Source organism: Sphaerodactylus townsendi, linkage group LG04 (genome assembly GCF_021028975.2).
Source record: "Sphaerodactylus townsendi isolate TG3544 linkage group LG04, MPM_Stown_v2.3, whole genome shotgun sequence".
NCBI classification, from domain to species: domain Eukaryota; kingdom Metazoa; phylum Chordata; class Lepidosauria; order Squamata; family Sphaerodactylidae; genus Sphaerodactylus; species Sphaerodactylus townsendi.
In genome coordinates this window covers 4618501-4645131 of record NC_059428.1, presented here as the reverse complement: position 1 = coordinate 4645131, position 26631 = coordinate 4618501, and the positions used below count along the sequence as shown (strand labels likewise).

Here is a 26631-nt window from a genome sequence, read left to right as displayed (position 1 = left end):
CTTCACGTTTTGTTATCAGTCTGAAGCTCACGCATGGAGGAAGAGGAGGCGTTCCCGATGCATTCTTACCATGACCGTTTCCCTCCGGGCATAAAACCAAGATGGCAGGAAGAAAGCAATGCCCTGCTCTCTTTCCTCTCCAGCTTTGTGTCTTATCTGAGTTTACATGTAATTCATTCAGCAATTAAACAACATAGGATACACAGTCAATTTGTTCCCATAGGATGGCTTAGAGCAGTGGTTCTCAACCTGTGGGTCGGGGCCCCTTGGGGGTCGAACGACAGTTTCACAAGGGTCGCCTAACAGCGTTTCCCCACTTACCTTTGTTGCCCTTTGCTGCGCGCTACTCTCAGCGCACGGCATCTCTGGTGCGTGCCCAGGCATCCCCACGCCGTTTCGAGGAGCGCCGTTTCGAAGAGCACCAGGGATGCCGCGCGCTGAGGGGGCATGAGAGTGGCAGCGTTGGGGCGGCTGCGTTGTCGCCGTCCCTGTAGTGGGGAGTGCCCCGGGACCCCGCTCTACTTGAGGAGAGTAGCGCGGGGCTTAAGGTAAGTGGGGAAAGGGCCTAAGACTCTCTGCATCAGTATTCTCCATCTGTAAAATGGATAAATGTTAGATTTGGGGGTCACCAAAACATGAGGAACTGTATTAAAGGGTCGCGGCATTAGGAAGGTTGAGAACCTTTGCTCGGGAGTATCCTTTTAGCATGTCCCACACGGTTTTTTTCAGTCTGTTGCAAGAGTGTCAAACTAATTTGTTACAAGGGCTGGATATGACATAAATGTGACTTGATTGGGCCCGACCCTGGGGGATGGGGGTGGCTGTCCCGGCTGGCCCCAGAACAGCCCTGGGTGGGGGGTTCCTGGACTGGTGAACTCAAAGTGGGGTGGTGGAGGTGGCTGTCTTGAGACGGCTTATCAGGCCCGTGAGGCAACTGTGCGGTTGCCTCAGTGGGCTCACGCTCCTGATAATCCTCTCCAGGGGCCAAATGTGCCCCCCGGGCCGCGTCTTTGACACCGCTGGTCTTTTAGATGTTCCTCCATGTTGCCTACTTTTTATTCCCCCCCCCCCCCCCCGCCCGAGGTTGGCAACCCTAATTGATCAGTCCCGGATCTCCCGATTGATACCCAACACTGTGCTGTCAACCGAACCTGCCGCCATGTTGGTCTAAACTCCCTTCTTTCCCACCTTCTCCCTCTGTGTGTCATGCGTCTGTGTGGCCGTGGTTTGTCACTTGCGCCCGTCCAGGTGGAGAAGCCCAGCCCTCAGCCTCCAAAACCAAAAAAGACACCGTCAAGCCATAGACCGCCGAAAAAAGCCAAAGATAAGCAGATGGCGTCCAGCCGGGCCGCCAAGAAGAAGAGCACGGAAGCCGCCGCCCCAGCGAACCCCGAGGACAAGGAGAAAAGCAAAGAGATGAACAATAAGTTGGCCGAAGCGAAAGAGTAAATGTCTCAGCCTTTCCTCGCTCTCCGCCCTTCTCTCTTTCTCTCCTCCTCTTCCTTTCTCGTTCCCCCTTTTCTCTCTTTCTCCCCACTCCTCCCAACGAATAATAAAGGCCACAAAATTAATTAGAAGGTTCTAATCTGCTTGTGTTCCAACTGTACTGGAAGCTCTTTATGGCTGACTTCTAAGGAAGGTTAGGAGATATTGTTTCCGGGGTTTGGTTTCCGGGCAAGGAGGAGGAATTCACAAAGGAAAGGTGCTGCCAGTCCCCCTTATTTTCAGTCCGAGAGCCTCAGGGGTTGAGAAAAGCTGAGGAAAGGGAATCGGTTGACACATAACACAAAACCAGAATTAATCAAACAGCAGTTTCTACAACTGTCTGAATACAACATGCTCTACTATAGTGCTTCCCAACCTTTTTCCACCCGCATATCCCTTTGCAACCTATTTCCCTAAAATTATACCCCCATATGAGCAAAGAATGTACCCCTACCCCCTCCCTTCTCTCCCCCCTGAGGTGGGTGGGCCATGACCAGATGACGGCCCCTTCCCCTCCCTAACAGTCCCCTCTCCCTCCCTTCCCTCCAAGGTGTGGGGGCCTCAACCAGATGATGGCCCCCTCCCCTCCCCTTTCCCTTCCTTCCCCTTCTCCCCCAGGGTGGGTAGGCCATGACCAGGTAATGACCGTAATGTAATTTTTTCATGTAACCCCAAATGTTGTGTACCCCTTAGGGTATACTTACCCCAGGTTGGGAACCACGACTCTACTGTATTTGCCGGAAGCTGTTAACTGGCCACAGTTAACTCTGGCTTCCTGGGATGCATGAATGTAGGAAATCTGGCTTGTTTCCTGGAATTCCTTTGGACATTTAAGCATGCCACATTTAAGCTGGGTTGAGGAATTCCTGGAGATTTAGGGACAGAGTCTGGAGAGGATGGGATTTGGAGATGGAACAGACCTCAGTTGGCTGTTACACCATAGAGTCTACCCTATAAATCAGCCATTTGCTGAGGGGAATGGATCTCTGCCATTGGATGTTCAGTTGTAATTCCAGGACATGTTCAAGCTTGGCTTGGAGGCCAGTAATCCTAGCACATTCCATATCTACAGAGGTACCTGGCTAGAGGAAAGGAGGTAAAGTCTGCAATGGCAATCTAGGATTTCAATTAGAATTACTAGCTCTGGGTTAGGAAATGCCGGGAGATTTTTTGGGGTGTGGCCTGAGGAGGGTGTGGTTTTGGAGGGGAGGGGCTTCAATGGGATATAATGCCATAGAGTCCAGTTCCCAAAGCAAACTGATCTCTATCATCTGCAGATCACTTGTAATCCCAGGAGATCTCCAGCCACAACCTCTCGGTTGGCCAACCTGGATTTCGGGGACTGCCCCCAAGCCAAATCTCAGCTGTCGTTAAACTCTGGTTTTGTGTGATGTCTGGACTGAGCCCGAGAGTTGAGATCGCTTTGGAAGAGGGAAGAATCCATAGGCGCATTTTCCTCTGGCAAACCAATTTTGCCAGGTTTGGCGTTATATCAGCAAGGCGAAGGGCCAAAGTCCAGGGAGGATAAAACGTACACACAAAAAACTGGACACAAAATCCCTTTTCAAGCCTCTTTGAGCGCTCAAAAAATTCTTGCTCGTCACCTGTCTTTTCCTTATGCAGTTCTATGCAGACCAGGAGACAATTGCCAGAGACACTGGAGAGCAGTCAGACTCCTTAACAAGAGGTAGGGATCAGGCCCCTTGGCAAGCAAGTAGTTTTTAGAGCAAACTTGCAAATGCATGTATGCTTCTCCCCTTCTTCTCAATCATGCCTCGTAGAACACGAGGACACGATAAAATCAGCCTCCAAAAGAAAAGCGGACTTCCCAGAACAGCATTGGGAAGGGGAAACAGAATGGGGTCTGCAGTGGGAGGGGAAATTGGCAAAAAAAATTATCCTTCCTTGCTAGTGGAAACCTGTTCTACCAGCAGCGAGTGTTATTGGGGAGTTGGATTCCAGGGTAGTAGTACCTTAAAGGCCAACAAGATTTTGAGGGCGTAAGCTTTCAAAAGTCAAAACACCCTTCGTCGGATAGGACCTTCCGTTCCTACTTTAAGCATAAGCATTTAAGCATAAGCATTTTATTGTCATTGTGCACGCACAACGAAATTTACAGCAGCATTCCTCGATGCACACCATTTCAGACTCATACCCCATCCTCCCTTTCCCCTTCCTCCACCCGTCCCTACACAGCCCCAAACACATCAACACGAAGCCACGGAGTTCAGCATAGCCACAGCTCTAGAGTAGAAGCTGTCTCTAAGCCTCTTTGCCCTAGTTTTGATAGACCTGTATCGTCTGCCGGATGGACACAGTTCAAAAAGAGAGTGTGCTGGATGAGACAGAATATTTTGGGCTTTCTTTAGGCTTCGGGAATGATAGAGTTCTTCCAAGGAGGGGAGACAAAGGGTATCCTACTTGTATCCGACAAAGGGTGCTTTGACTCTTAAAAGCTTACACCCTCAAAATCTTGTTGGTCTCTAAGGCTCTACTGGACTCAAATCAAACTCTTGTACTGCAGTCTCACGTAGCTAACCTCTGAATCCAAATTAGGGGCCAACTGTGTTGGTGACTGGTACAGCAACCGCTTTGTGTGTAGACGGTCCCAGGTTCGATTCTCACTCAAAGGACTAAGCAGCAGATGATGTGAAAAGCACCAAAGCAAATGATACTATTCTTGATAGACCAGTGGTTTGCCCCTATAAGGCAGCTTCATGTGCCCGTTATGTTCCTTTCATTCCAAACTCATTAATTAAAAACAAACACTGAAGTGATAATTAAAGAAGATCTTAGGGCAGTGGTGGCGAACCTTTGGCACTCCAGATGTTATGGACTACAATTCGCCATCATACCTGCCAGCACTTGTGGTGGCCATGCTGGGAGAGCTGATAAGTATCCTCTTATCCTAGAGTGCCATAAGGATGCTCCCTGCACGGTCTTAGAAACAAGCATTTTGGGGACCTTGATGTTCTGCTGGGAGTTGAGAGATAAGCCCCCCAATCTTAGGTCCTAGAAACTTGCAGGATGTTCATGCTAATTTTGGAGAGAGTCGAGAAAGAGGAAATCTCGTTTCGCCAGAATGCCGGGTCAGGAGAACATAACTCAAGACTAAGGGGGGCGACATGTATGATCAGTGGATAGCATATGTTACTTAGCCTGAATACCGGAAATGGAGTACCTAAACATGGCGTGCTCGTGCATCGTAGCTGACGTGGTTCTGTATGGCTTATTACCCGAGACTATATGACTTCATAAAGTATAATATAGCCAGTTTCTGTGGTGTGTTATTTGCCAAAACATAGCCGTGTTAGAAATGATAGGAAGCGTGCAAGCTGTTTTAGCTAAGGGTCGTGTAATACATTAGAGGGATGGGGTAAGGAAGGTATCACGCCTCCAGTGTGCCGGAGGAATTCAGGAATGTCGTTCAGGGAATGGAAGTGTGGGGAAATAATTGCAAATGTGCTGCATTTTCTTTTTTTCTTTGAACGATGCCCACTGCATGACAAGCAATCCCATGGATTTTCATTTTGCTCTCTCAGAAGGTTTTGCAGGGAGGTGACACGAAGCGCATGGGCGTTCCTTTCTTTGATTATAAAACCTAGCACCGCTGTCTTGAGAGAAGAGGATCTGGCATGTAATATTAACATCCGCGAATGGCATGACGCGGGTACCACCATCCGGAATGTATTTGCATTATATTGGGGACTCGAAAGGGGAGTCAAGGGTTTCTTTAGGCTCTGATAAAGGGCAGCTTATGGCAAATCGTGTGGAATATTTCTTCCCCAAACTTAGCAACCAATGCTTGTGGAATCACATTTTGGGATATTCAGATGTAATCCCGGAAGGAGTGCCTGTTCGGAAGTCTGAGTGCCACCAAGAACTTACCAGTAGTGGGTTCCCTTCCCGTTAGAAGAAGAAGAAGCGTTTGGATTTATATCCCCCCTTTCTCTCCTGCAGGAGACTCCAAAGGGGTAATGGACAATCTCCCTGTCTGCCTTCCCCTCTCAGCAAACGCCCTGTGAGGTGGGTGGGGCTAGAAAGGGAAACTCCATAGCTGTGACCCAGCCCAAGGTCACCCAGCTGCCGTGGTGTAGGGGAGTCAATGCAGGGAATTCCAGAAATCTGGAATTCCCCAGATAAGCCCTCCACAGCTCAGAGGCAGAGCGGGGGGAATCAAAACCCGGATTTCCTCCAGATTAGATACATGACTCTTAACCTCCTACCACCACTGCTGCTGCTCGTAGACAAGCCTTAAAGGTCACTGTGGGCTCAGGGCAGATGGGGTCAATAAATTAACTCCCTTCGGGAGGTCTCAGTGGACCCAATAACTGGTCTTAAAAGAATGATGGAAGGGCTTTGCTGTGGGAGGTTTACCCAGGTGACAAAAAACGACAATGGTTGGCGTACAAAGGGATTCGCACCCAAGTCCAAACTACCACTCATTGAGGGGGAATCACCAGCAGGGTGTAGTGGTTAAGAGTGGTGGACTCTAATCTGGAGAACTGGGTTGAGTTCCTCACTCCTCCACATGAAGCCTGCTGAGTGACCTTCGACCAGTTTTCTCAAAACTCAGGGCCCCCCCACCTCACAAGGTAGTGTTGTGAGGAGATGAAGCGAAGGAGCTCACAAGTGGAGACTCTTTTGCAGTTGAGAAAAGCGGGGTATTAATGCAAACTCTCCTCCTTTTTAAAGTTCAGAGGGGATACGAAGCGCTCGGCTGATGCTGTTTGAAGCAACGACATTTCGGGCTGCAGTTGTATTCATATTTACCTGAAAATATGCGATTGGGTTATAAATAGATACGATTGGTTTATAAATAGAAAGGTGATAGTCTGTAAGACGCTTGCACCTTCCCTCTTCTGGTCTGTGGGGGAACTCCACCCTTAAAATAATCTTTTTACCCCATATGGTAAATGTTGCCACCCCCAATTCTTTTCTGTCCTCTCCCTGGTTTATAGTGACAACTAATGGTTGTAATCCTAAGCACTCTTGACCAGGGAGTAAGTTAGGCTGAGCACATTTTCTTCTGAGTATACATACCTTAATGACATCCCACAGGCATGGTCTGTTTGAATCCCCTACTCGAATCCCTTTGATTCCAAAAATTCCAGTTTTTCTCCAAACAGGTTCTCTCTGGTCTTGGCAAAACTTGTGACATTTCTCTGCATTCCTTGTACAAAAGAAATAAAAATGCTTGCTTCTTCTGCCCCCTTTCCTTTCAACTATTCTGATACTGTGCTTTTGGTCACATTTATTGTACCTCCTTCTGTGTACTGTTCTTTTTTTATCCCATTAGGGATGAATTGCTAAAGCCCTTCCTTACCCTCCCCTCACCGCTTGTTTATATCTTCACTTGGCTTTGCAAGAACAAAAGAAATAAACACCATCACCTGCTTTGCTTATCTGCTGTGTTTTTGTTGGGAAATACACAATGTTCCATAAACCCGACGGTATTCTGGCCCCCCGGAGACAGATCCAAGGTGTCTCGTTGATATTTTGTGGCCTGGGTTCGAATTCATACCACAGGCATGCACACAAATAGCCCCTCTAAATCGTGTGAAGAGCACACTGCCTCTCTGGGCCCCGCCCTCAATTTTTGCTATTAGCGTAATCTTATCGAAATCACTGTTAATGTGTAGATAATCAGTTGTGATGTGCTCATTTCCTTTGCCAGCTCCAAGAGGGTCTCTCTTTCTTCCTTTCTCTCCCTGGACTGTGATAAATAAATGTTAAAGACCAACATCCACCTCCTTGACTTTTTTTAAAAAAAACAGAATCGAATAAACCACAGAGGCATCCTTGCAGACGTTAAGTTTGAAAGGTTGGGTTGCCATCTCTGGTGAGGGAGATTCCTGGAGATCGGGAAGGGTAGAGTTTAGGTAGGGAGGGAAGTTGACAGAGTCATGATATCACTCTAGATCAGTCTAGATGTCTAACTCTGGTTCTCCAGATGTTTATGGCCTATAACTCCCATCTGCCCTTGCCAGCATGACCAATTGGCTAACTCTGGTCCTCCAGATGTGTATGACCTACAATCCCCATCAGCATGACTAATTGGCTACGCTGGCAGTTCAGTTAGCCATTCTGGCAGGGGCTGATGGGAATTTGGAGGACAAAGAGTTGGACACCCCTGATTTAGATCTTTCATTTTCCTCTGAAGCTGTCAGTAGCCTCCAAGGCTTAGTCTCTACAGGCTAGAGACCAGTCACAATTTCAGGAGATCTCTAGGTAGGATGACCACATCCGGGCTGGGAAATTCGGGAGATTCGGGAGGTAGGACCTGGGAGGGCAGGTTTTGAAGAGGGGAGGGATCTCAGCAGGGTGAAGCGCCACGATCTCTGTAGCCTGGAGAATAGTTGTACTTCTGGGAGGTCCCCACCCACCACCTGGAGAGTTGGCGACCTTATCACAAGGTGCCCCAGTTTTCTAGGGGAGGCAGTGGGGAAGATCTGAATCCCCTTTCAATTGTACTTTCACTTTAAGTCACAGGCTTATTAGCAAAATATCTGCAAAGTATCTTCAGTCCACTCCTGTTTGCCCACCTCACCCCTCAAAACACTTCCCATCGCCATTTTGTAATTTTCCCGTTTAAAAAAATTCTTCCTTGGATTTAATGCTTCGTGCTGCAATTTGTGATAGCTCGTGTAAGCAATGCTTCGAAGGGTTTCACACACACCCCCAAATAATTTTTTTAAAAGTCAGAACTGAGGGAAGTAAACAGGCGAGATTGAACAGAGCGAGCTCAGAAAATGACACCAAGGAGGACGTCTGGGGACTGCAGATAGGTGCAGAAAATGTCCACAACAAACTAAGAAGCCAACCCTGTCCCCATATTTCGCTGGACCTACTTACCACCACCCATTGGCGACTCCAGGTTCATTTGTTGGTTCTAGTGCAGCTGTCAGATGTCGGCAGTGCTCTTCCTCTCTGCCTCGGAGAAACAAGTCAGTCCCTAGGCAAAAGAATAAAGCTGATACTAAAAATCAGCGGGAGAACATTTGAATCTTCCAGGTCATTCTATTGCTGACCTGAAACTGGCAGTTCTCAGAGAAGTTTCAAAGAGAGATTGCAACGTGAGATTGCTAAACTCGAGTTAATTCACGTTCAGGACTCCCCTCCCTCCCGGGTTGGAACCGAAATAGGGGATTCATATCTCACTACAGGTGCTAATTTTCTGCCTCCAAGTATTTATTTATTTGTTAAACTTATTATACCGCCCACCCCCGAAGGGGCTGCAACCCCAAATCTCCAGGAATTTCCCAAGCCACAGCTGGCAACCCAACAGTGGGGAAGATAAGGAGCAGGTAGAAGCTTGCTGGGGCATGGGCGATAGATGTCTACCACTTAACTTACAGCAACCTGTTTTCACGTCTCTCCCGACAGCGGAGGGACCAGGAGAAACAGGCAGCATCAAGCATCATCTGTAGTATGAATTGTAGTGGATTTATGGACAGTGGATTTAATCAATTGGTGGGATCAAACATTTTAATAACAAGGTTCCGATGGTGGGTGGGATTCAAACAGTGCATACGCGCATACTAGCACCTCCAGTCCCTATTGGGCAGGAGGTTGCTTTAGTAACCCCTTCTCGGCACTCAGAAAAAATTAGCAACCACTTCTAGAGAAGCGGTGAGAACTGGTTGGATCCCACCTCTGATTTTAATCTGGAAAACTGGGTTTGAGAAGAGAGGGGAGACGCCTGTGAGATCATTTCTGTGAGCCCTGGGACCATTTGGACTAGCTAGGGCAGTGGTGGCGAACCTGTGTCAATTGGCCATGCTGTCAGGGGCTGATGGGAATTGTAGTCCATAACATCTGGAGTGCCACAGGTTCGCCACCATGGAGCTAGGGGGATTCTAGTTCTAGTTTTCACTGTGTAAATTAGGGTCGATTCCCCACTTCAAAAATGAAACTCGATACAAACCGGGTAGGTTTGAGAGCCGTGCCACGAGCGGTTTCAGAGTCCACCCTGCAGCTTCCTGCCCCATAGAGTGGCAGCAGCGCGTATTAGTGGGAGTACCAGCTGTGGTGGATCAAGCCTACGATCAGCTCAGGGGCTCCTGATTGGCTGCTGCGTTGTGCTAAGAGGCCTAGATTTTTTTAATTTTCAGGCCCCAGCGGATCCCGTCTCTGCGAGCATGCTTGGAACAGCCCTACGCCAGTGCGGTAGTTACATCGTCTGACGTTTAAGCGGCTTCATTGTGGCCTTTTTACTCGGTAGAGCATTCAAACTGGCCCCGCGTTGTTTTCATTTAGGCGTGGATCTTTGCTTGCTACCTTCCCTGATTGGGCGAAAGAAGGCTCCATGTCACGACCAGTGGCGGGGAAAACGAAACTAGACTCACTCTTAGAGTCCCCACCCGCTCCCACATTCCAGTTACGCTTTTTTTTCAAGGTCTACTTTCTTCCAGGTTCTGAAATAGTAATGGCTGGGGAGTGGCAGAGCGGGGTCAATCCGTTTTTTTGGTGGCTGAATTGTAGTGGGGAGTTCTGCTGGAAACCCTGGATATTTTCTGTGGCGGAGCCAGCATCCTAATCATTGAGTGGAATGCGACCTGGGAGACCCAGCTCTGGGCTGGACATTCCTGGAGATCTGGGAGCTGGAGGCTGGGAGGGCGGTGGGAAGGGAGGGACCTCCTACTGGAGAATCAGTGTGCTGCAGGGGTAAAAAGGAGTGGACTCTGATTCAGAGAACTGGGTTTGATTCCCTGCTCCTCTACACAAAGCCGGCCGAGTGACCTCGGGCTAGTCACAGTTCTCTCAGAACTCTCTCAGCCCCACCTACCTCACAGGTTGCGGGAGAGGAAGGGAAGGAGCTTGTAAGCTGCTTTGAGGCTTTGAGAAAAAGTGGGGTATAAATCCAAACTCTTCTTCCTGAATCCTGACTCTCCCCGGGGTGGCAGATGGGTGCTATCTCCCTGTTCCCTCAAAGCACAGAGCACCGACTCGGGTGCCATGTCCTGAGGTGGCCAAAACTGCAAAAGAGTTTCTGACAGCTGCAATTGTCCTCCCCTCCCTGCAGCATCTGGTGCTACAAGATATGCTCTCTCTGGCCATGGAGGTTCCATTTCATCATGACCTCCTATGGATCAAAAAGCTAAAACTGTGTAAATGCCCTTCAGCTTCCATCTCTGCTTCGCATATCTGTTGAAATTTATTCTTGTCTGCGGGAACTGATGCCGCTCTAAACGTGTGAGCTTTTAAAATCTCACAAGATCCTTCTTCTGCCCATGCCAGTGGAGGCTCTGCTTCAGGCAGTAGGATCCAGCCAAGGTTCCTCACAGGTTCGAGTAGGTTACTAATTATTTGTGTGTGCCGAGGAGGGTTACTAATTGGTGATTTTGCCGCGTGATTTTTTGCCTTGATTCATGCAGTGGTAGGGATCCAAAAATTTTAATATGAGTTCCGATGGTGGGTGGGATTCAAACTGTGAAGCGCCTTGCTGCCCTCCAGTCCCTATTGGGCAGGAGTTGCTTTAGTAACCTTCGGCACTCAGAAAAAACGGGTAACCACTTCTAGAGAGATGGGGAGAACTGGTAGGATCCCACCTCTGGATTTACATACTCCTCTCAGCGGTAACCGCCAGAACTTGAAGCAGTCCCCAGCAGGAGGTGCACCAGCGTGCGTGGCAGCCTCTTGGCGCGATGCGTTCCTGCTCAGGACGGTAATGACTGCGTCCTTGCCACAGCCCTTGTGAATGCCCTTGAGATGCCGATGCACGCCCAGTTCAGCCCATTGCTTTTCGATCACGAGTTTGAATCCCACCACCATGGGAACCTGTTACTAAAATTTTTGGATCCCACCACTGCTCTACTTCTATGGCGTTTTCTCACAGGCTTTCATGCACACGACCTCCTTCACCCAAGCGGGAGAAAGCCACTGGTGAATGAGCATTTAAGCCCTCGTTGAGGCCTTTGAATTTTCACTGCATTTAGCAAATGGTCCTTAAAGGTACTAGAAAGTCAACGTCGTTGAAAGTAGAGTGAAGCCTGATTGAGGTCACCGTCGTAAACAGGGCAATTGACGGCTGGAACAATCATAACTAAACTGACAGTTCGATGAACTGTTAAAGAGCAGTTTGCTAGATTCAGTCGTACGGTTCCATTTCTTCTGAAGCTATCAATCCAATGGTTTGTGGCGAGATCATTAAAGAAGGAAACTAATTTTAATTCACCTTTTCAAGGATACAATTTTCCCCTTTGGAATGCTAATGGGGGTGGTGGTTGTTAAATAGGGAGACCACATGATGGTGGAAGGCTTAAAAGTGCCAACATGGCGTAGTGGTTAAGAGCCAAGTTGGACTCTGACCTGGAGAACCAGGTTCGATTCTCCACTCCACACATGAGCGATGGACTCTTATCTGGTGAACCGGATTTGCTTTCCTGCTCCTCCACATGAAGCCTGCTATGTGACTTTGGGGCAGTCCCAGTTCTCTCTGAACTCTCTCTGCCCCACCTACCTCACAAGGTGTCAGTTGTGAGGAGAGGAAAGGAAAGGAGTTTGTAAGCCATTTTGAGGCTCCTTAAAGGCAGAGAAGTGTGGGGTATAAATCCAAATTCTTCTTCTTCTTCTTTCTTCTTCTTCTTCTTTCTTCTTCTTCTTTCTTCTTCTTCTTCTTCTTCCTCTTCTTTCTTTTTCTTCTTCTTCTTCTTCTTCTTCTTCTTCTTCTTCTTCTTCTTCTTCTTCTTCTTCTTTCTTCTTCTTCTTCTTCTTCTTCTTCTTCTTCTTCTTCTTCTTCTTCTTCTTCTTCTTCTTCTTTCTTCTTCTTCTTCTTCTTCTTTCTTCTTCTTCTTCTTTCTTCTTCTTCTTTCTTCTTCTTCTTCTTCTTCCTCTTCTTTCTTCTTCTTCTTCTTCTTCTTCTTCTTCCTCTTCTTCTTCTTCTTCTTCTTCCTCTTCTTTCTTCTTCTTCTTCTTCTTCTTCTTCTTTCTTCTTCTTCTTCTTCTTCTTCTTCTTCTTTCTTCTTCTTCTTCTTCTTCTTCTTCTTCTTCTTCTTCCTCTTCTTCTTCTTCTTCTTCCTCTTCTTTCTTCTTCTTTCTTCTTCTTCTTCTTCTTTCTTCTTCTTCTTCTTCTTCTTTCTTCTTTCTTCTTCTTCTTCTTCTTTCTTCTTTCTTCTTCTTCTTCTTCTTCTTCTTCTTCTTCCTCTTCTTTCTTCTTCTTCTTCTTCTTCTTCTTCTTTCTTCTTTCTTCTTCTTCTTCTTCTTCTTCTTCTTCTTCTTCCTCTTCTTTCTTCTTCTTCTTCTTCCTCTTCTTTCTTCTTCTTCTTCTTCTTCCTCTTCTTTCTTCTTCTTCTTCTTCTTCTTCTTCTTCTTCTTCTTCTTCTTCTTCTTCTTCTTTCTTCTTCTTCTTCTTCTTTCTTCTTTCTTCTTCTTCCTCTTCTTTCTTCTTCTTCTTCTTCTTCTTCTTCTTCTTCTTCTTCTTTCTTCTTCTTCTTCTTTCTTCTTCTTCTTCTTCTTCTTCTTTCTTCTTCTTCTTTCTTCTTTCTTCTTCTTCTTCTTCTTTCTTCTTCTTCTTCTTCTTCTTCTTCTTCTTTCTTCTTCTTCTTCTTTCTTCTTTCTTCTTTCTTCTTCTTCTTCTTCTTCTTCTTCTTTCTTCTTCTTCTTCTTCTTCTTCTTCTTCTTCTTTCTTCTTCTTCTTCTTCTTCTTCTTCTTTCTTCTTCTTCTTCTTCTTCTTCTTCTTTCTTCTTTCTTCTTCTTCTTCTTCTTCTTTCTTCTTCTTCTTCTTCTTCTTCTTCTTCTTTCTTCTTCTTCTTTCTTCTTTCTTCTTTCTTCTTTCTTCCTCCTCCTCCTCCTCCTCTTCCTCCTCCTCCTCTTCCTCTTTGCATCCCTGCATCATAAGAGCAGACAATGCTTAAGGGTGGTTTGCCATTGTCTTCCTCAGTCATATACGCTTTACCTCCAGCAAGCTGGGCACTCATGGTGCCAACCTTGGAAGGATGGAAGGCTGAGTCACCCTTGATCCAGCATGGTATACTGGTCAAGAGCAGTGGATTCTGATCTGAAGAAGCGAGTTTGATTCCCCACTCCTCCCCATGAGCGACAGACACTTATCTGGGGAACTGGATTTGTTTCCCTGCTCCTGCACATGAAGCCTGATGGGTGACCTTGGGTTCGTCCCAGTTCTCTCAGACCTCTCTCGTCCTCACCTGCCTCACAAGGTGTCTGTTGTGGGTAGGGGAAGGGGAAGGAGTTTGTAAGCCCCTTAGAGACTCCTTACAGGACAGGAAAATGCAAACTCTTCATCTTCTCTTCTCCCCTCTCTGCCTGTCTGTGAGACAAACAGAACCACCGACAAGCTTAAAAACAGGCCAGAATATGAGCCCTCCGTCGGGAGATATCTCCTCAGAAATTGTTTCTAGCAGAATGGCATGAATTAACTGAAGCCTGCGTGGTGTAGTGCTTAGTGCAGACCTGGGCATTATACGGCCCGCGGGCCACATCTGGCCCGCCGGATGACCCTGTCTGGCCCCCCTGCCGTGCTGGGGAGCGAGGCGCCCTTGAAAGCCCCGCAGAAGCCGGTTGCCTTGGCTGTTGGCTTCTGCGGGGCTTTCAAAAGCGCCTCACCCCCCTGCCTTTTGGCCCGGCCCTCCACAATATTTTCTGTTTCTTATGCAGCCCCATGGAAAAAATAATTGCCCACCCCTGGTTTAGTGTGTTGTTGGATTAGGACCGAAGAAATTTAGGCTCAAATTCCCATGCTGTTGGGAAGATGACCGGGCTGCCCACCCTCACTAGGTTCCATCCTTGAATCCCCAGGAATCTCCTTGCCTGGAGCTGGCAACTGTAATCGCACAACACGTTGAGTTTTCCTCAGGGCTAGTGGCCGTTCTCCCTGCTCCGTGGCATGCCCACATCCATCCCTCGCTTTGCGGGCAGCAAATTGCTGAGCTGTCACCGCGCATTAAGCTTGACCGACTCATGCTTATACGTTCACATCTAAGTGCACCATTAAAAGTGGGCGAAGTGTCTGGGAGACTCCATTAAGCATCGCTCTTCGTCAGCAAGGGGGAAAAAAGCTGAGAATATAGTATTCCTGGACCAACAGAGAAGGTTTGGTTGAGTAGGGGGAGTGGTATTTGAATTATTTTTGTTTGTTTTTTTAACACCTGCTTTCTGGCTAGGAGAAAGCTCACATCCTGGGTATCTACAACTGCAGTGTCCCACATGGGACGGCCTTTGAACAAAGCGCCAATGGCGTTGATTCTGGTGGGTTTTCCGGGCTGCGTGGCCGTGGTCTGGTGGATTTTGTTCCAAACGTTCCTCCTGCATCTGTGGCTGGCATCTTCAGAGGTGTCACAAACACGCGTGGCACATAGGCGCTGGCTCAAGCAATTTATATTTCCTGTTAGTTACTTGTAAAGTATGCCAAATTGTTGGCTATTAGACTTATCAAACTATTATATCTCCATAACACACATATATCTCCACTTTAAATCCAATTCATGCAACAATTTATTACAAGACAACCTTCTCTCAAGTCCATAATCATGTATTTGTTAAACCAACAATGTCCATAATCTCGTAAATATTATTGCGTCCATGTCCCAGGGTGGGGAACCAATCATTAAGTGTTTGGGTGGAACTTGCTATGCAATGCATATGGACAATATACCACACTAAATTTTCCCTTCTCACTTAAACACAGTGTGAAACGGACTTTTCTCTGTGATACACCTCTGAAGATGCCAGCCACAGATACAGGCGAAACGTTAGGAACAAAATCCACCAGACCACGGCACAAACAACCCGGAAAACCCACCAGAACCAGTTGAATCCAGCCGTGAAAGCCTTCGACAATATAATGGCGTTGAGTCCAAGAAATAAGGCAGGGGATGAATATTTCATACAAGCAAAGGGGCGTTGAAAAGAAAAGCAGTTCAGTTTCAAAATGTCGGCTGGCATAACCAAATCGGAAACTTGAGCATCTAAAGAGATCCACACGCACACCCTTCAGTTCATCTTTGGGTGCGATCCTGCTGATTTCCATTATTATTGTTTATTATCATTATCATTATCATTATCATTATTATTATTGAAATTTAGTATACCGCCCTATCCCCGAAGGGCTCAGTTGTTACTGTATTTCAATTTATTCTCCGGCCTTTACAATAGTCCCAGGGTGGGTTACAATACAAACCATGATAAACGTTCTGAAACTCCCACCCCGACTTCCCAAAAGTTGGGCAGAGTTTACAGGACGCCTTGAGGTCACCCCCACATTTCAGTAGGGGGAATCAGCCGAATGTCCAGGTGAAGAGGTTAGTCTTCGCCAGGTGCCGAAACTATAGGAGGGTAGGTGCCTGGCAGACCTCTGGCAGAATGGCATCCGGCAATGCAGCGGCCACTGTTGAGAAGACCCTCCAGGCTGCCCCCCCCCACCTCCGAGGGATGCAAGACATCCAGGTGGGCCCCCCCTCCAACCTCAGCGCCTGGGCAGGAATATATGGGCCCCTTCCGGACACACGAGACGACTCAGGTTCTACTCGTGTCGGCAGAATCGTACCTCAGCTCGAGTCCTCCCGTTCCTCTGCACAGCAGCTGACTCGTGTCTCTGGAGCCGAGCTCAGAGGGCGGGACCACCTCCCTGCGCTGCGTTCTGATTGGTTGCCGTCGCCACGAGTCTCCCGATTTGCGCATGCCTAAAGCTTCTTGCCGCCGCCACAAGTCTCCCGTTCTGCTCATGGGCGAAACACTGAGCTGTGATTGGCTGGCTGGCAGAGTCGAGGCGATGGAGATTCCGCACTCTGCCGGCTTCGGCTCGAGCGCAACCCGAGTTCGCCGGTCGACTTGACCCCCCAGTCAAGCTCGGAAATTCAACGGCGAGAGGGGGGTGAGTCGAGTCAGACACGAGTCTGACGCTACGTCTGTGCGGAGGACTCGGGTCAGACTCAAGTCGATCTAAGGTCGACTCCTACAATGCGGAAGGGCCCATGGGGTAATGAGACACCATCACATACAGAACGGGACATACAGAAGAGAAACATTCCTACTTGATGACTGTTGGTTCAGATTCTTTCTTTCGTTTTCTCGTCAGTTGGCAAACACATTTAGTAGCCAGCACAGAATAGCTTTTGGGTACCTTGAACCATTTTTTTGGTGCAGCGTATAAGGAATCCAAAGGGCTGTGAAAGCAATTGGAACAACCAGACCCACAGGATCGATTTAGACACATGAGCGCATGAAGCTGCCATATACTGAGTAAGAACCTTGATCCTCCTAGGTTAGTATTGTGTACTCAGATTGGCAGGGATTCGGGCAAAGGTCTTTCACATCACTTGCTGACATATCCTTTAACTGGAGACGCCCGGGATTGAACCTGGGACCTTCTGCATGCCAAGCAGATGCTCTCCCACTGAGCCATGGCCTTTCCCCTCAAAAACCCCAACTTTGAAAGCGGTTATCAGGGCCAGAAACAGGCCGATGACTCCTGACTCAAGAGTCTCACCAGCCAACACCCCACGTTTGCAGAATTCCATGGCAAGCAAACAAATGTCTAATTTTGCCATCGTTATCTGCCAGGAAATACAGTTGCCAATCTGCCTCGAGATCACCTAAAATCAGGGGCGTAATACCCATTGGGCAAGGTGGGCAGCTGCCCAGGGCATCACCTTGTGGGGGGCATCAAAATGCAGGGTTCGTTTTTGGGTATTTTTAGTGGTTTTCCATTTTTGGCCTGCAGGGGGCGCAGTTGGAAACAATGGGGGATAGGGGCACCCCCTTTGGGAGTCCATAACTTTGGACTCCTTGAACCAAACCTCACCAAACCTGGGGAGTCCATAACTTTGGACTCCTTGAACCAAACCTCACCAAACTTGGGGAGTAGCATAAGGACAGTCTCCTGAAATTTTGGTGCTGATATGTCTAAAAATGCACCCCCTGCAGACACCAATGTCCTGGTGCAAAAAACTTTTTGGTCGTGGTGGAGTGGCCGCCCATGGGAGGGGGCATCCAACTCAGGTCTTGCCCAGGGCTACAGTTTGCCCAGGGATGCCTCGTTACGCCCCTGCCTAAAATTACAGCCAGTCTCTAGACGACAGAGCCCGTTTGAGGAAATGACCACTTTGGAGACTAGATTCTAGGACATTATAATCTGCTGAGTTCTCTCCCCAGACTCAGGGCGTTTTCCCACTTACCTTCTGCCCCGCGCTACTGCAAGCAAGTAGCGCGGGGTCCCCCGGCACTCCCCACAGGGGTGGCGACAACGCAGGCGCCCTGAGGCTGCTGCTGTTGCGCCCCCTCAGCGCGCGTCATTCCTGGCGCTCTTCCAAACGGCGCCTTTTGATGACCCTGCGCGGGGTCGTGGGGAAGCCCGGGTGCGCGCCAGTAATGATAGCAGCGGACACTGATAGCAGAGGATGGCATACGGGGGGTCGTGGCAAGTGGGGAAACGTCCTCAGTTCTCTCCGGGTCCCACCCCCATCTCCAGGAATTTCCCAACCTGGAGTTGGCAACCCTACTTCTGGAGCAACCTTGCAGGTGTGGAATGATGGGCTCTGTTTTGTTTGCAGGACCTCTGATCAAACTGCCAGCGCTACATCCCAGGAACCTGTTTCCTTAGTCCAAGATCAAGCTATGGAGCCCGTTTCCTTAGTCCAAGATCAAGCTATGGAGCCCGTTTCCTTAGTCCGAGACCAAGCTATGGAGCCTGTTTCCTTAGTCCAAGACCAACGTCTGGAAGTTAACCCTCTGCCTTCTGCTCTGGAGCCAACAGCTGGGACCAGTATGTTGCTTGCATGAAACATGTACAGCCTTATTTGAATATAATTACAATAATAAAAATCAGCAAATCCAAACGGTGCTGGATGTTTTGCTGTCCATAAGTCCTGTCTGGGATTCTTTCTTCTTCAAGGGTTTGGGTTGTTGTTTTTTATATACTTTGAAGAGAGACGGGTGCAGCACGCAGTTCTTTTTCCCACCTCACCGACAAGGATCCAGAGTAGATGCTGGCCCTTTTCCAGTGGTGGGATCCAAAAATTTAAGTAACAGGTTCCCATGGTGGTGGGATTCAAACTGTGGCGTAGCGCCAATGGGGCTGAGCAGGGGCGTAACTAAGGCAAAATCATGTGGCAAAATCACCAATGAGTAACCCCCTCTCGGCACACACCAATAATTAGTAACCTACTCTCCGGAACCTGTGAGAACCTGCTGGATCCCACCTCTGCCCTTTTCTCCTCATTCCTCAGGGTCTCTAAACAGAGTGCCAAGTATGTGTTAGATCTCGAACCTTGAATCAATAAACGAACTCTGGAGCAATGATCAGTAGTCTTTATTGTAAGGAAACGCAGCAGCTAGCTTGGAAAAGTTTCTGCAGAACTTGGCTTTTGCTACCCCATTTATTCAGAAGCAACCCCCCCTCTTGTTTTCCCAAGGAATGTGAGAAAAGTTATTGTGGAGCCGAGGCACCTCAAGGTGAGCGACAGAGAGAGATAAAGCCACCTGGCCATCTCCCTCCCAGAGTAATGGAAACATCCCATTTCCCACGGGAGTTGAAGGTGTCAGGGGTAGTTTAGTTATCTACTAGGTGTATGAAGCCATAACAGTAGTAGATCAAGGAAAGAATGCCCCATCACTACCGTGTTTCCCCGAAAATAAGACAGTGTCTTATATTAATTTTTGCTCCCAAAGATGCGCTATGTCTTATTTTCAGGTGACGTCTTATTTTTCTGTGTTCTGTTCGTCGGACATGCTTCCAAACAAAAACTTTGCCACGTCTTACTTTCGGAGGATGCCATATAAGAACATAAGAACAAGCCAGCTGGATCAGACCAGAGTCCATCTAGTCCAGCTCTCTGCTACTCGCAGTGGCCCACCAGGTGCCTTTGGGAGCTCACGTGCAAGATGTGAAAGCAATGGCCTTCTGCGGCTGTTGCTCCCAAGCACCTGGACTGTTAAGGCATTTGCAATCTCAGATCAAAGAGGATCAAAATTGGTAGCCATAAATCGACTTCTCCTCCATCAATCTGTCCAAGCCCCTTTTAAAACTATCCAGGTTAGTGGCCATCCCCACCTCCTGTGGCAGCATATTCCAAACACCAATCACACGTTGCGTGAAGAAGGGTTTCCTTTTATTAGTCCTAATTCTTCCCCCCAGCATTTTCAATGAATGCCCCCTGGTTCTAGTATTGTGAGAAAGAGAGAAACATTTCTCTCTGTCCACATTTTCTACCCCATGCATAATTTTACAGACTTCAATCATAATAATCATATTATATTTCGCACTTCAGCAAAACCTCTACTACGTCTTATTTTCAGGGGATGTCTTATATTCGGGGAAACAGGGTAATAGAAGCAGACAGCAAGCCAGGTACATATATCTTTCAGCAGTTACATTGAAATAGGAATGCATCTCAATCAACTTGATCCAGTCACCACCAATAGGAATGCCCCTCAATCACCGAGGCACATCCCTGACAGTATGCAGTGTAATATGCACAATAGCGCCAGGCCCAAAAATGGTCAGGCTGGCCTCTACACAGGGCCAGGGCCTTTACAGCCCTGGCCCCTACCTGGTGGAACCAGGGAGAGCAGGGCCCTGCAGGACTTGCAGAGTTTCCGCAGGGCCTGTAAGGCGGACCTGTTCCACCGGGCATTTGGCCAGCCTGGCTAATAACCTCATACTATTACATCTGGCCTCCCTTGGGCGCAGGGGTGGGAGGGGGAAGGGGAGTCTGATGCCATCTGGTGCTTTTATTAGTTTCTGTTTTAATACCTGGGTGTTATCTTGTTATCTTGTGTTTAAAGCTATGTTTTAATTATGTTGTCCACCGCCCCTGAGCCCTTTGGGGAAGGGCGGTTTCAAATTTAATATAAAAAACAAACAAACAAACAAACACACAGTATAATGTGCACATCCCCAGTAGGGCAAATGCAAAAGATGCCCATGAGCACCATAGAACCTGCCAGTACTTCCCATAGAACCTGCCAAGAATGCAAGGAAATATGTGGGGCCATTGCAAGGCAGAGCTTGCTGTTGGCTGCCCTCATCCAAATGAAATGGTTTTCCGTTAGAGGATGGGGAGGACTTGTCTAAGTTGATGTGTGCTTCCATTCCCCCTTCTGGCTTTCCTTTTCTCCAAGTAGTGTGAGCAGGGAGAAGAGTCTGTTTTGTTCTGCCTCCTCAGGCAGCCATTTTGGGGAAGAAGAAGAAGAGTTTGGATTTATACCCATCCTTTCTCTCCTGTAAGAAGAAGAAGAAGAAGAGAAGAGTTTGGATTTATATCCCCCCTTTCTCTCCTGTAGGAGACTCAAAGGGGCTGACAATCTCCTTGCCCTTCCCCCCTCATAAAAAACACCCTGTGAGGTAGGTGGGGCTGAGAGAGCTCCGAGAAGCTGGACTAGCCCAAGGTCACCCAGCTGGCGTGTGTGGGAGTGCACAGGCTAATCTGAATTCCCCAGATAAGCCTCCACAGCTCAGGCGGCAGAGCTGGGAATCAAACCCGGTTCCTCCAGATTAGATACACGAGCTCTTAACCTCCTACACCACTGCTGCTCCTAAGGAGACTCAAAAGGGTTTACAAACCCCTTTTCCCCTTCTTCTCCCCACAACAGACCCCTTGTGATGAAGGTGGGGCTGAGAGAGTTCTGAGAGAACTGTGACTATACCCTTTTCAACAAAAAAACCTAAGTACTGTAGAACTGTAACTTCATCTGCCACGTGCTGGACCATTTAAAAAAAATATTCCACTTGGCTACTAGTACCTACCTAGTTGTGTTAGGCTTTGAGACTTAGGAATGAGAAAAGCAGGGTATAAATCCAAACTCTTCTCTTTATTTTTGGCTTTTGAAGGGGCTTCCCTTCTCTCTCTCTCTAGTTAGTTTGTTTGTTTTGCATCTTTCTCCTCCTTTATATTTCTTCCCTTCCCTTCCATGGTGGCCCTTCCATTCATTTGAATTCCCTGGTCCTTCAATTCCATTCCATTCCCTTCAGTTTATTATTACGGTCATTGATCTGACAAGCAAGACACAAATATATGGCCAAAATACATCCAAAGGCCCTATAAAGCAAAGATCCAGTTTAAAAATACGTCAATCCAAAGCCTACTTAAAATTACACATTTTAAAGCATTTACAGATTACAAGAAGTACAATAAATGTTGAGCCTGTTCGTCCAATTCCAGTCTGAGCCTTTCCACATATTATATTCAGAACCTTATCAACTGCTGCACGAAATTTATCAACTCAACTGGTGACATATGGAATTTCATCGGCTAGAAGCTTGGGGATTTTATCTAGTTAATGGGCAAAGAATCTTGGAGTGAGCCACCATATAGAATACACTTCGGACAAAATTGTGTTCCAGAGTTTCCATTTCCCCAGACTCAAATGAGCACAATCTCTCCAAGATTACAGCCTTGCTAAATTTCCCTTCCAAAACCACTGAAGGGAGGTCAGAACATTTAGCTAATGGGAACGCCTCCGTCGATTGTTAGTTTCCAGAGCAAAGCGAAAAGCCACCAGAGCGGGAATATACCTAGTGTTTAATGATGATCTAAAAGCAGGAGATCTCGAAAGATCAGGCTGGAGTTCTGTATCTTCAGCTCTTTGTCTTAGAGCTCTTTGTCACACAATCTTTGTTCCCACCTCGGCGTTATTATTAATGATGGAAAGGGGCTTCCTGTTTGGTGACCATCAACCTTTGTGACATATTTGGGTCAAAACCGGGGGGGAAGGGGGGGTTGCCTCTTATCTGGGCAAGGGAAAAAGACGCATCATCTTCCATTTTTAATGAGAGATACATTATTTAAATAAGCTCATCAATGATGTATAACCAAATCAGCACCTTGGAGATAAATGTCTCGTACGTTGTTTTGGTAAAATGGAATGAAAAGCGTCTGCGTGTGCGACAGAGACAGGCAAATTTTATACACAATTTAATACACAAGAAGCAGAGTTTCAAGTATTACTAATTCCATTTCTGTGGCCAGAAGCCCAGGTCTACATACAAAGCTATTCTACCAGTAACATTTATATATTGACTTCATTTACAACCCATTTCTCTCCAACAGATATACACATTGGGTCAAATTGGCCCTTCCTTGTTTTACCTTCACAAGAACTCAATGAGGTAGGTTAGGCTCAGAGATGGGCTCTGTAGGATTGTTCTAGGAATCTCAAGTCTATGGTTTTAACATAGAATTTCCAGCATTTCCTATAGCTACCCTACATTATTTCTGGAGGCCCCTGGACGTGATGTCATTGAACACATGACACTGACTTGTTTTGTTTTTATAATCACCGCTTTTCCAAGCAGCGGTGGATCATGAAGGCTACCAGCTCAAGGCTTCCTACCAAACAGGAGATCAAACAACACCACTCATCGGTTTTCAAGATCTCAAAGAGAATTGGGGAGGTTCCATTCAGAAGTGGGATCCAGCAGGTTCTCACAGGTTCCCGAGAGTAGGTTACTAATTATTTGTGTGTGCCGAGAGGGGGTTACTAATGGGTGATTTTGCCACGTGGTTTTTGCCTTAGTTACGCCCCTCCTCTCAGCAGTAGCGCGCAGAACTTGAAGCAGTCTAGCAGGAGGTGAACCGGCGTGCGTGGCAGCCTGCGCCTGCGTGCATTCGTTTCCCGCCCAAGGACCGGCGCAGCGGCTGCATCCTTGGCACAGCCCCGCCCAGGAATGCCTGGCCACGCCCCCGTCATGCCCCGCCCAGCCCCACTGGCGCTACGCCACAGTTTGAATCCCGCCACCATGGGAACCTGTTACTAAAATTTTTGGATCCCACCACTAGTTCCATTTGTAGGGCTGCCCGCTCTGGGTTGAGAAATACATGGAGGCATTGGGGCTTTAGCTTGAGGAGGGTGGGATCTGGGAAGGGGAAGGGCTTAAGTGGGCATATGGCCATAAACTTCAGCTTCCGGTGGCCATTTTCTCCACGGGGACCAGTCTGTCACCTGGAGATCAGTCGTAATAACAGGAAATCTGCAGCCACCACTTGGAGGTTTGCAACCCTATTGATTTGCCACGTTGGCAGATGTTCTCAGGAAATCCTAAATGATGGCGGCTGGATGCTTTCCAAGGGAAATCCTTGGTCAAATTATGATTTTTATTGTGGTTTTTAAAATTGTTTTGAACCTTGTGTAAGTGTAACCTCAGCTTGTGGGTTCTGTGGGGCAGAACTTGGAATGAGTTTGCAACAACAAATTTTAAAAACAAAATGGTTTACTTTCTTAACATATAACATCAAACACCAACATTTAACATCACACTTCAAGGTCCTGTTCAGGTTTCACTTCAAGTCCTTCTAGTTACAGTCTTGTAATGCCAAGTCCATTTCTTCTTTGCAAGTGGGTTGGCTCCTGAAGACTCCCAGGGCTTGGTGAACAGGATTCAACATGATGAAGGTTTCCAGGAGAACTCTCACCCATTGCAAACACAAAAAGAAGCCCTTAACAAGGTGTTAAGGGCTTATACAACCAAGGTCCGAGTCTGGTAGCCTTGTCTCCTCCAAACTACATGAGGTCTGCTGCAGCCTCTTGCTGCTTTGAGTCTCCACCCCTTACTGGGTCAACCCATTCTGAACATGGGGGTTACATAAGCCTAGAGACTTTGGTATGAGGCGGGATATGAATATAAAACAAATAAATAATAAAGGGGGTGGTGGGGGTTGTTCTAATCCAGGAGCGGTCTTCATGCATTCTTAATGTTGAAGCACTTTTGAGAGGCATGGCATTATGGACCACTGCAGGACTGTTGTGTGCCCAACTGTATCCCACAATATCATGTCCATCCCCCATACGCCTCTCACAGAGCCATCGATGACAGCACAAAGCCGGCTTCTGTTATAAGCTAGAGCAAAACAGGCCTAGGCTTTCAAAAACTCCCTCCTCCCAGTGAAGTGTGACAAATGTGTCGTTGGATTTTTGGAATGTTAAATTGCCCCCTTTAAATGTGACACCTGCTCGCTCTGAGCTTTTTGGACATGTCACTGTTGACTTACGGCAGGCGCCTAACATGAAAGCACATTAAAGCATTCAGCTGTCAGCTGTCAAATAACGCGGAAGATTTCAGAATGGTTGTATGGTGTCTGTCATTTTGAAGCTCCTGCTAAGCTGCCCCTCCCTCCAGGTTGCTAAACAATAAATTCCAAATCCTAATTTGCCTTCGCAGACCAGGTGCTCGGGAGCAGCAGCAGCCGCAGAAGGCCCTTGCTTTCACCTCCTGCAGGTGAGCTCCCAAAGGCACCTGGTGGGCCACTGTGGGTAGCAGAGTGCTGGACTAGATGAACTCTGGTCTGATCCAGCTGGCTTGTTCTTATGTTCTTAAGGCCCTTGCTTTCACCTCCTGCAGGTGAGCTCCCAAAGGCACCTGGTGGGCCACTGTGGGTAGCAGAGTGCTGGACTAGATGAACTCTGGTCTGTTGATCCAGCTGGCTTGTTCTGTATGTTCTTAAGGCCCTTGCTTTCACCTCCTGCAGGTGAGCTCCCAAAAGAGCACCCTGGTGGAAGACCCACTGTGGAGTAGCAGAGTGCTGCTGGACTAAAGATGAACTCTGGTCTGATCCAGCTGTGGCTTGTTCTTGCTTATGTTCTTGGGCCCTTGCTTTCACCTCCTGCAGGTGAGCTCCCAAAGGCACCTGGTGGGCCACTGTGGGTAGCAGAGTGCTGGACTGGAGAATGAACTCTGAGGTCACAGTCCCAGCTGGCTTGTTCTTATGTTGCTTAAGGCCTTGCTTTCACCTCCTGCAGGTGAGCTCCCAAAGGCATCTGGTGGGCCACTGCGAGTAGCAGAGTGCTGGACTAGATGAACTCTGGTCTGATCCAGCTGGCTTTGTTCTTATGCTTCTTAAAGGTGCTTTCACACACTACTCCTGCAGGTGAGCTCCCAAAAAAGGCACCTGGTGGGCCACTGTGTGGAGTAGCAGAGTGCTGGACTAGATGAACTCTGGTCTGATCCAGCTGGCTTGTTCTTATGTTCTTAAGGCCCTTGCTTTCACCTCCTGCAGGTGAGCTCCCAAAAGGCACCTGGTGGGCCACTGTGGGTAGCAGAGTGCTGGACTAGATGAACTCTGGTCTGATCCAGCTGGCTTGTTCTTATGTTCTTAAGGCCCTTGCTTTCACATCCTGCAGGTGAGCTCCCAAAGGCACCTGGTGGGCCACTGTGGGTAGCAGAGTGCTGGACTAGATGAACTCTGGTCTGATCCAGCTGGCTTGTTCTTATGTTCTTAAGGCCCTTGCTTTCACCTCCTGCAGGTGAGCTCCCAAAGGCACCTGGTGGGCCACTGTGGGTAGCAGAGTGCTGGACTAGATGAACTCTGGTCTGATCCAGCTGGCTTGTTCTTATGTTCTTAAGGCCCTTGCTTTCACCTCCTGCAGGTGAGCTCCCAAAGGCACCTGGTGGGCCACTGCGAGTAGCAGAGTGCTGGACTAGATGAACTCTGGTCTGATCCAGCTGGCTTGTTCTTATGTTCTTAAGGCCCTTGCTTTCACCTCCTGCAGGTGAGCTCCCAAAGGCACCTGGTGGGCCACTGTGGGTAGCAGAGTGCTGGACTAGATGAACTCTGGTCTGATCCAGCTGGCTTGTTCTTATGTTCTTAAGGCCCTTGCTTTCACCTCCTGCAGGTGAGCTCCCAAAGGCACCTGGTGGGCCACTGCGAGTAGCAGAGTGCTGGACTAGATGAACTCTGGTCTGATCCAGCTGGCTTGTTCTTATGTTCTTAAGGCCCTTGCTTTCACCTCCTGCAGGTGAGCTCCCAAAGGCACCTGGTGGGCCACTGCGAGTAGCAGAGTGCTGGACTAGATGAACTCTGGTCTGATCCAGCTGGCTTGTTCTTATGTTCTTAAGGCCCTTGCTTTCACCTCCTGCAGGTGAGCTCCCAAAGGCACCTGGTGGGCCACTGTGGGTAGCAGAGTGCTGGACTAGATGAACTCTGGTCTGATCCAGCTGGCTTGTTCTTATGTTCTTAAGGCCCTTGCTTTCACCTCCTGCAGGTGAGCTCCCAAAGGCACCTGGTGGGCCACTGTGGGTAGCAGAGTGCTGGACTAGATGAACTCTGGTCTGATCCAGCTGGCTTGTTCTTATGTTCTTAAGGCCCTTGCTTTCACCTCCTGCAGGTGAGCTCCCCAAAGGCACCTGGTGGGCCACTGTGGGTAGCAGAGTGCTGGACTAGATGAACTCTGGTCTGATCCAGCTGGCTTGTTCT

At 48.0% G+C, this 26631-nt stretch overlaps 1 protein-coding gene and 1 non-coding gene across 2 annotated transcripts in view; one reads left to right on the top strand and one right to left on the bottom strand.

Moving 5' to 3' along the window:
- Positions 1–18306, top strand: part of MAP6 (microtubule associated protein 6) — a 51878-nt gene extending 33572 nt beyond the window's left edge. Inside the window, exons 3-4 of the mRNA XM_048492907.1 lie at positions 1249–1445; positions 17995–18306. Of these exons, the coding sequence (XP_048348864.1) occupies positions 1249–1445; positions 17995–18223 (426 nt within the window). The 3' untranslated portion in view covers positions 18224–18306. The remainder of the gene's footprint in view (positions 1–1248; positions 1446–17994) is intronic.
- Positions 16782–16856, bottom strand: TRNAA-GGC. Its single transcript has one exon. It is a non-coding gene; the product is annotated as a tRNA-Ala (tRNA).
- Positions 18307–26631: the final 8325 nt, after the last annotated feature.